This window comes from Pseudozyma flocculosa (genome assembly GCF_000417875.1).
Source record: "Pseudozyma flocculosa PF-1 unplaced genomic scaffold scaffold00008, whole genome shotgun sequence".
In the NCBI taxonomy this organism is placed as follows: Eukaryota; Fungi; Basidiomycota; class Ustilaginomycetes; order Ustilaginales; family Ustilaginaceae; genus Pseudozyma; species Pseudozyma flocculosa.
Window position 1 is genome coordinate 877411 of NW_006920876.1, and position 7854 is coordinate 885264.

The 7854-nt window shown below is 66.7% G+C and overlaps 3 protein-coding genes across 3 annotated transcripts in view; all 3 read left to right on the top strand.

The window, feature by feature from the left end:
• Window positions 1–293: 293 nt before the first annotated feature.
• Window positions 294–1091, top strand: PFL1_02956 (uncharacterized protein; the record flags this gene model as incomplete). Its single annotated transcript, XM_007880468.1, has 3 exons — window positions 294–694; window positions 837–872; window positions 977–1091. 3 exons carry the CDS (start codon window positions 294–296, stop codon window positions 1089–1091), a joined length of 552 nt encoding a protein of 183 aa, XP_007878659.1.
• Window positions 1092–3109: 2018 nt separating this feature from the next.
• On the top strand, window positions 3110–5155 carry PFL1_02957 (uncharacterized protein; the record flags this gene model as incomplete). The annotated part of the gene is made up of 1 exon (XM_007880469.1): window positions 3110–5155. One exon carries the CDS (start codon window positions 3110–3112, stop codon window positions 5153–5155), a length of 2046 nt encoding a protein of 681 aa, XP_007878660.1.
• A 656-nt stretch (window positions 5156–5811) lies between these two features.
• The window catches only part of PFL1_02958 (uncharacterized protein), a gene marked incomplete at both ends in the record, with an annotated part of 3749 nt that continues 1706 nt past the window's right edge, over window positions 5812–7854 (top strand). Inside the window, one exon of the mRNA XM_007880470.1 lies at window positions 5812–7792. Within this exon, the coding sequence (XP_007878661.1) occupies window positions 5812–7792 (1981 nt within the window). The remainder of the gene's footprint in view (window positions 7793–7854) is intronic.

The window sequence follows — 7854 nt, forward strand, 5'->3', positions numbered from 1 at the left end:
GCGGCACCGGAGAAGGCTCTGGAGAAGGCTCTGGCTCCGGAGGAGGCTCTGGCGCTGGAGGAGGAAGCGGCAGCGGTAGCGGCGGCGGTGGTGGCGGCGGTGGTGGTAGTGGCAGCGGTGGTGGCGGTGGCGGCGGTGGTGGCAGTGGCAGCGGCAGCGGCAGCGGCACCGGAGAAGGCTCTGGAGGCGGCTCTGGTGCTGGAGGAGGCTCTGGCAGCGGCAGCGGTGGTGGAGGCGGCGGAGGCGGCGGAGGTGGTGGCAGCGGCGGCGGCGACGCGGACTGGCCCAGCGCCATGGACTTCAACAAGGGCATCATTGCGGCGCACAACGCCAAGCGACGGATCCACGGCGCTCCGGACCTGGTGTACAACGCGACGCTGGCAGCGAGCGCGCAGGACTGGGCCAACCGGTGCCACTTTGCGCACGGCAGCGACGGCGTCCTCAAGTGGGGCGAGTGCCTCGAGGCCGGCTCGATGCCGCCGGGCAACGGCTCGGTGGCGGTCGACTACTGGTACAGCGAGAGCCAGGGCTACGACTACACGAAGGAGGTCGACGACAGCCACCCGGCCCAGGCGGCGGGCCACTTTGTCCAGATGATCTGGAAGTCGACGAGCAGCATCGGCTGCGCCTACGCCGCCTGCAGCGAGGATCAGATGCAGATGCCGGGATTGGGACCAAAAGGCAACTTCATTGTGTGTCAGCGAGTATCTTGGCCTCGACGACGACGTGTGGGGATGCTGGTGCGTATGCGGTACAGTGGCTGACGTTGCTCCCCTCTTTGCCTCTTTCTCTGCCTTGGGCGCGCGCTTTCTCTTCTTGCCCCTCTGTCTCCGCAGCTACTACACCTACGGCGGTGTCGCGGGCGAGTATGTGTGAGTACCATTCGACGAGCGAGGATGGCCCGCTGGTGGCGCGAGCGACGGAGGGGACGCTGACCTCCCTCACCATGCCCGCCCTCGCGCTGGCCGCCAAACAGTGCCAACGTGCTGCCTCCCAAGCCGGGCATGCAGGATGTCACGGACCCGTCCAAGATGGGTACGCTCAAGGGCGTGCGCCTTGGCGGAGACTTTCACGGCTACGACCACCACTAGTGGTGGCAAGTGGTAGCAGCAGCAGCGGCCAGCGGGCAGCGGCTTGTCGCGCAGCGCGCGCACGTCGCGACGGTGTCTGGCTGGCGTCTATGCCTCCTCGTCGCTCTTTTTCTCGTCGCTTCCTTTTCCCTCGCTCCTGCCTCGACATGGTGGCTGGACACGTCGGTCGCTCGACTGGTCTTGGTCTGTCGATGTGGATGTGGTCGTCTCGCTGATTCTAGCTGGTTGCAAGCAGGTCGTCTGACTTGTGACCCAGTAGTGGCCCTCGTGGCGCGTGATCGGCTCTCGACGTCGCCATCGAATGGCCCATTCTTATTGCATCTCGACAGCGTGCGTCTCTGGTTGGTGCGTGGGTACGTACATGGCGAGCCAACAAAGGCAGGACGAGGGCGGGCGTGGGGACGCGGATTGCCAGGCCTTCGTGGCGGGGCTCGTTTCGAGTTCTTGATGCCGGTCAAAAAGAGAGGCCTGGCCTGTTGGCGTGGCGTCGTCCCTTTTGGCTTTGGCACGGCGGCCCCTGCATCTGAAAATCCCAACGTGGCCCCCTGCAAGCAGGCTGCAAGCAAGCCAGAGACTAGGCAAGCCGCACCAAAGGGCGTAGGATGGGTACCTGCTGGTCCGGCAGTCACGGCTCAAGCCAACCCTGCGTGAAGCCGTCTTGGCCGGCTACCAGTACGGTAGCTTGGCCATCGACGAGCGGCGGCGACGAAGCAGGCCCGCGAGCGAGAGGCCAGACGAGGTAGGCCTATCCTGCCTGGCCTAGCCTGGCGCTCGAGCGCATCCCCGCCGACGACGACGACGACGACGGCGGTCCGAGCGCCGCCGGGGTTGGTGCGCTCGAGAAATGGCCGCCAGGGGAGCGGGCGCCATTAAGATTGCGAGGGGGCGCCTCTTTGGTGCCGGCTGCTGACCCCTTTGCGCCACCGCACCAACCACCATCAGCGCCGCATCCCCCTTTGCCTCTCTCTCTCTCTCTGCCCCTCTCTCCTGGCCCTCCCTCCTCTTGCATTGCCCGCTCACATGCAACCACCGCAGACAAGCAGACGACAACACCACGCACTCTCTCTAATGCACCGATAGAATCCTAATCGTCCTCGCCCTGCTCGCTCCATCTCCCGTCACGACGCTACGCCACTCTGTCCTACACCTACCGCTACCACCACCTGCGTCGCTCTAATCATCACCACCACCACCGTCCGGTCATCCCGCACCATTGTACGCCCAGCCGTCAGCCTGGCACCACCCTTGGCCCTCCATCACCCTGCCCAGCCCAGCTGCACCACTACTCAGCCTCTTCTCGCCGCATCGCCCTCTTCCTCTTCGTCTCTGTCCTTGTCCCTGTCCCTGTCATCTCCGTTCCTGTCCTGCACTTCAGCCATCCTTGCCCGTCCCTGCAAAACCGATTCATCACCCCACCCCCCTTTCCAGCAGCCTTCCCTTGGCCACCTGCTCGATTCCTGCCATCAATCCCGCCCCTCACCACCCTGCCAACGCCCCCGCTCCCGACACGACCTACTGCATCCTTTCCCCTGCTTAGGCTGGACCACCTGCCACCCCCGCACTCGCACCGCCACCGCCTTGGCCGACGTCGCCGGCCAAATACATGAAACCTGCCTCGCACGGTCGCCGACACGCTACATACACAAAAACGTACCGCACCAAGCCTACAATAGCACCGCAACAATAGACTAGCAACACAAAGACCGTCACACGCCAGCCTCCTCCTAGGATCATCCGACCAACGTCCACTTCAGCTCAAGCTCACCTCTCAGCGCACCGCCGCCAACGCAGATAGACGACTCTGCACAATCCCTCGCCGGCCGTTGACTGGCTCCAAACCGAAACGCTATACCTTCTACGACGACGACCGCAGCCACGACTGATGCCCTCCCACAAGCCCTCCCTCTCTCAGCGCCGTCCCGCTACCCCTCATCACCTCTCGTTGCCATCTTGACATCCATCGATCCGGCCCCTGGACACCGTCGACATCGTCCGGCAGCCTGATTCAGCCACCGACCATGGCCAAGAGGTCCGCTCGGCCCAATGCTGCTGCTGCTGCCGCCGCCGCCGCCGCCGCCGCCGCCGCAAGGGACGAGCGACGGCGCGCCAGCACCTCTCAGGTGCACACCTACTACTTCAACGAAAAGGCCCTCACCGTCCTCCTGATGCCCCGCACGGCGTGGCCAGGAACGTCGCAGTCGCTGCCAGAGCAACGCTCCGCCACTTGCGACACCCTCCACGACGACGAGGACCAGCACCGCCTCGGCGGCCCCCAAGCCGCGAGCAAACCCTTCGGCAGCCTGTCCGACTTCCATCAGTGGGAAGAGGACGGTCTCGCCCTCCCTCAGTCATCCGCCACTTTCTCGCCCGCGCTCGCCCGGGCCACGCCCAAACGGATCCTGAGCTCATTCGTCGACAGGATGCGCCGCGTTTCGAGCGCCCACTTCGACCACTTGCGCCATCAACGGTCGCAGGCTCCAGGCTTGGAGTGCACTGACGATCTCGATGGCGCAGGCGATCTCGGGAAACCGAGCAAAGGCGCCGGACAGCGATTCGACGGCAGTCTGTCCCCTTGGCCCCGATCGCTGCCGGACTCGTGCGGCGCATCCTCGTCCTCTTGCCCGTCCTCCGAGCCAACGTCCCGGCCCTCGTCGCCCGGGTCATCGCGGTCGAGTTCGATCTACCTGCAGTACGACGACGGGCGCGACGTCGACCTCGAGTTGGCGGTCGCCATGGCCCCGCCGGAGCTGACGTCGGCCTGGGCGGCCAAGTCGCACGATGCAGCCTCGTACCTCGCCGCGAGGACGCCTTACCCGCAGACGGCCATCGACGCCATGTTTGCCTACCACGCGCATGGTGCAACGTCTCCAGACCCCTCGTCGCTCTCCTCGTCGCCGCTATCGCTGCCGTCGCCTCGCCTGCAGCAACAGCATCGCGACGACGGCCGCGGCGGCCGCTCGCAGAGGGGATCGCCGCGCTGGGAGAATGCGCTCGACATTGGATGCGGGCCCGGCCAGCTGGCCATCCACCTTGCCACTCGCTTTGACCGCGTGTTTGGACAAGACGCCAGCGCGCACATGGTGGAGTTGGCCGACGTCGTCAAGCAGCTCGACGGGCGCCAGCTGGCCCGGCATGGATTGCCCGCCGTCGACGACCCCTCGCGCATCGAATACGGCGTGGGGCGTGGCGAGGATCCGCAGCTGCCTGCGAGCGCCGGCAGCCAGCTGCTCGACGTCATCACGCTCGGGTCCTGCTTCCACTGGCTCGAGACGTCGTCGCGCAGGTGTGCGCTGTCCGTCTGGGACCGGTGGTCAGCGCTGCTGCGCCCCGGTGGCAGCCTGTTTGTCGTTGGCATGCGGCCAGTCGTGGGGCCCTACGACGGCGCTGGAGAGGCGGGGCGGAGGCTCAAGCCGTTGCGCGACTGGCTGCGCGGCTTCTGGCACCTGGAGCCGGAGCTGAGGCGGTACTATGACCGGGAGCGGATCGATCGGGCGTATGGGCCGCGCGGCCTCTTCACCGACGCGCCGATGCCGTGGGAGCTGGGCGACGCGCGGCTTGCGCGGCTGTGGGATCGCAGCGCGTACGCCTACGTCCCGCTTGACGATCCGGACCGCGACGAGCCCGTGTGCGGGTGGGACGGCCTCGACGACGATGTCGCCGAAGGAGTCGCTGCGACTCGCGCTGCCAATGCGACGGGCCGGACTGGGGCGAGCCGAGCTGCGTCGTGGATGCCCGAGTCGGTGCTGCGAGCGGCGCGGCGCGAGGGGACGCCCGAGGAGCTCGGGGTGACGATGACGACGCCTCGGCGGCAGGCCGAGTGGGTGCGCTCGACGTCGGGGTACGCGGCGATGCTGCGGGAGAATGTCGAGCAGCGGATCAAGGCCATGGCCGACGAGGACCTGGCTGCGGTGGCGGTGCGGCGGCTGTGCGAGCGGATGGGCGTGGGCTACGAGGACGAGATCGAGTGCCACCACGCGGCCGTCGTCGTGTGCCTTCGCCGCTCCGAGGTCGTGTACGACGGGCAGAAGCAGCGGCATCCCCCTCATTTGGCGAGTTGGCTGTAGGCATGCTCTTTCCCCCTTGATCCCCTCTCTTTCTCCTACTTGCTCCTGATGATACCCGCATCGCATCGCATCGCATCGGTAATGGACAGTCTGACCTTTGAAAGAGACGATGGCCGAAGGAGTGCTGGCCTGGCCTGGCCTGGCCTGGACTGGACTGGGGCCCGACTTGTCCACACGCTGCCTGGCCGACCCGGCGACTTTCTTTGAGCAGCGTTGTCCGCGTCCCGAGCCTGTTTTTTCTTCTTCTTCTCGCACCCACCCTGTGGGCTGGCCTCGAGGGGTTCTGATGCCGGCCTCAGGGAGTGGCCGCTTGGAATTTTTCCCTTTGGCCGCGACCGGCGGGGCCCAGAGGCAAGCGGCGGCTTCTCTCCCTCTCTGCTCGCCTCGACACAACCACCACCGCCACCACCACCACCACCACCGCCACCGCCACTGCCTACGACGCCATCTGGCAACCCGCAGGACGCTCAATCATCCACCCAGCACCTGCATCGCCGCGGTACAGACCCCTTGGGCTCACTCGTTGTGGCACTGCCTCCGCGGACGACTCCACCTCGACCGCCCGTTGTCCTCAACCGCAACCTCGACCGGACCGCCGCTGCACCCGCAACGGAACTGCAACTGCCGCCGCCGCTGGCACGCGCGCCTGGCCCGTCATGAGGAAGCAGCTGGACCCGCGCATCCCCACGCTGATCCGCAACAATGTGGCGCTCAACCACCGCTCCTTTTTCGTCCTCGTCGGCGACAAGGCCAGGGACCAGGTGGTGAATCTCCACTTTCTCCTCGCCCAGTCGCGCGTACAGAGCCGCCCCAACGTGCTCTGGTGCTACAAGCGCGACCTCGGCTTCACCTCGCACCGCAAGAAGCGCGAGCAAAAGATCAAAAACGACATCAAGCGCGGCATCCGCGAAAAGGGCGAGGGCACCCCCTTTGAGCTCTTTGTCAGCCTCACCGACATCCGCTACTGCTACTACAAGGACACGCCCAAGGTCCTCGGCCAGACCTACGGCATGCTCGTCCTCCAAGACTTTGAGGCCATCACGCCCAACCTCCTCGCCCGCACCATCGAGACCGTAGAGGGCGGCGGCGTCGTCCTCCTCCTCCTCAAGACCATGACCAGCCTCCGCCAGCTCTACTCGCTCGGCATGGACGTCCACCGCAGCTACCGCTCCTCGGCCTCGGACGACGACCCCGTCGCACGCTTCAACGAGCGCTTCCTCCTCTCCCTCGGCGCTTCCCCCGACACCCTCCTCCTCGACGACGAGCTCAACGTCCTGCCCCTCAGCCGCGCAAAGGACATCCAGCCCCTTCCAGAGACCGACACCGGCGGCAGCGGTGCCGGCAGCGGCATCGGCGGCGGCGTCCGCAAGGGCAAGCAGCGCATCGCCGCCGACCAGGACCTCGCCAACCTAAAGGACCAGGTGCGCGAGACAAAGGTCGTCGGCGACGTCGTCCGCCACGCAAAGACCCTCGACCAGGCAAAGGCCGTCCTCACCATCCTCGACATCCTCGCCAGCTCGTCGCTCTCGACCACCGTCGCCCTCACCGCCGCCCGCGGCCGCGGCAAGTCGGCCGCCCTCGGCCTCTGCATCGCCGCCGCCGTCGCCCACGGCTACAGCAACATCTTTGTCACCAGCCCGAGCCCCGAGAACCTAAAGACGCTCTTCGAGTTCGTCTTCAAGGGCCTCGACGCCCTCGGCTACGACGAGGTCGCCGACTGGGACCTCCAGCGCGGAACGGGCGAGTGGAAGGACGTCGTGGTCCGCGTCAACATCTTCCGCGGCCACCGCCAGACGATCCAGTACATCCAGCCCCAGGACCACCAGGTGCTCGGACAGGCCGAGCTCGTCGTCATCGACGAGGCCGCCGCCATCCCGCTGCCCCTCGTCCGCAACCTCATGGGACCCTACCTCGTCTTTCTCTCGTCGACCATCAACGGCTACGAGGGCACCGGCCGCAGCCTGTCGCTCAAGCTCATCCAGCAGCTGCGCGAGGCGGCGCGCGGCACCGCCAGCAGCACGGGCGACCACGACGACGACGACAGCACCGCGCTGGCGGCCACCTCGTCGTCGTCGACGTCGGCCGGCGCCTCGGGCTCCAAAGCCGGCAGGAAGGACGCCAAGGGCAGCCTCAGCACGGGGCGGGCGGCGGGCGCCGCGCTGGCGGCGCGCAGCCTCAAGGAGGTCGAGCTCAAGGAGCCCATCCGCTACTCTGCCGGCGACAACATCGAGTCGTGGCTGCACGAGCTCCTCTGCCTCGACGCCACCCTGTCGCGCACGTCGGCATCGGCGCTCAAGGCGCGCGGCTGCCCGCACCCGTCGTCGTGCGAGCTGTACATGGTCAACCGCGACGCCCTCTTTAGCTACCACCCGGCCTCGGAGGTCTTTCTGCAGCGCATGATGTCGCTCTACGTGGCGAGCCACTACAAGAACTCGCCAAACGACCTGCAGCTCATGAGCGACGCGCCCGGCCACCGCCTGTTTGTGCTGCTGGCGCCCCTCAAGCCGGGCGACGGCGGCGGGCTGCCCGAGCCGCTGTGCGTGGTCCAGGTGGCGCTCGAGGGCAACATCAGCCGGCAGGCGGTGCTCAACAGCCTCAGCCGCGGCTCGCGCGAGGCGGGCGACCTGATCCCCTTCCGTATAACTTACGTATAATAGTATGCTATACGAAGTATTACGGCCGGCCAGGGAGGCGGCCGT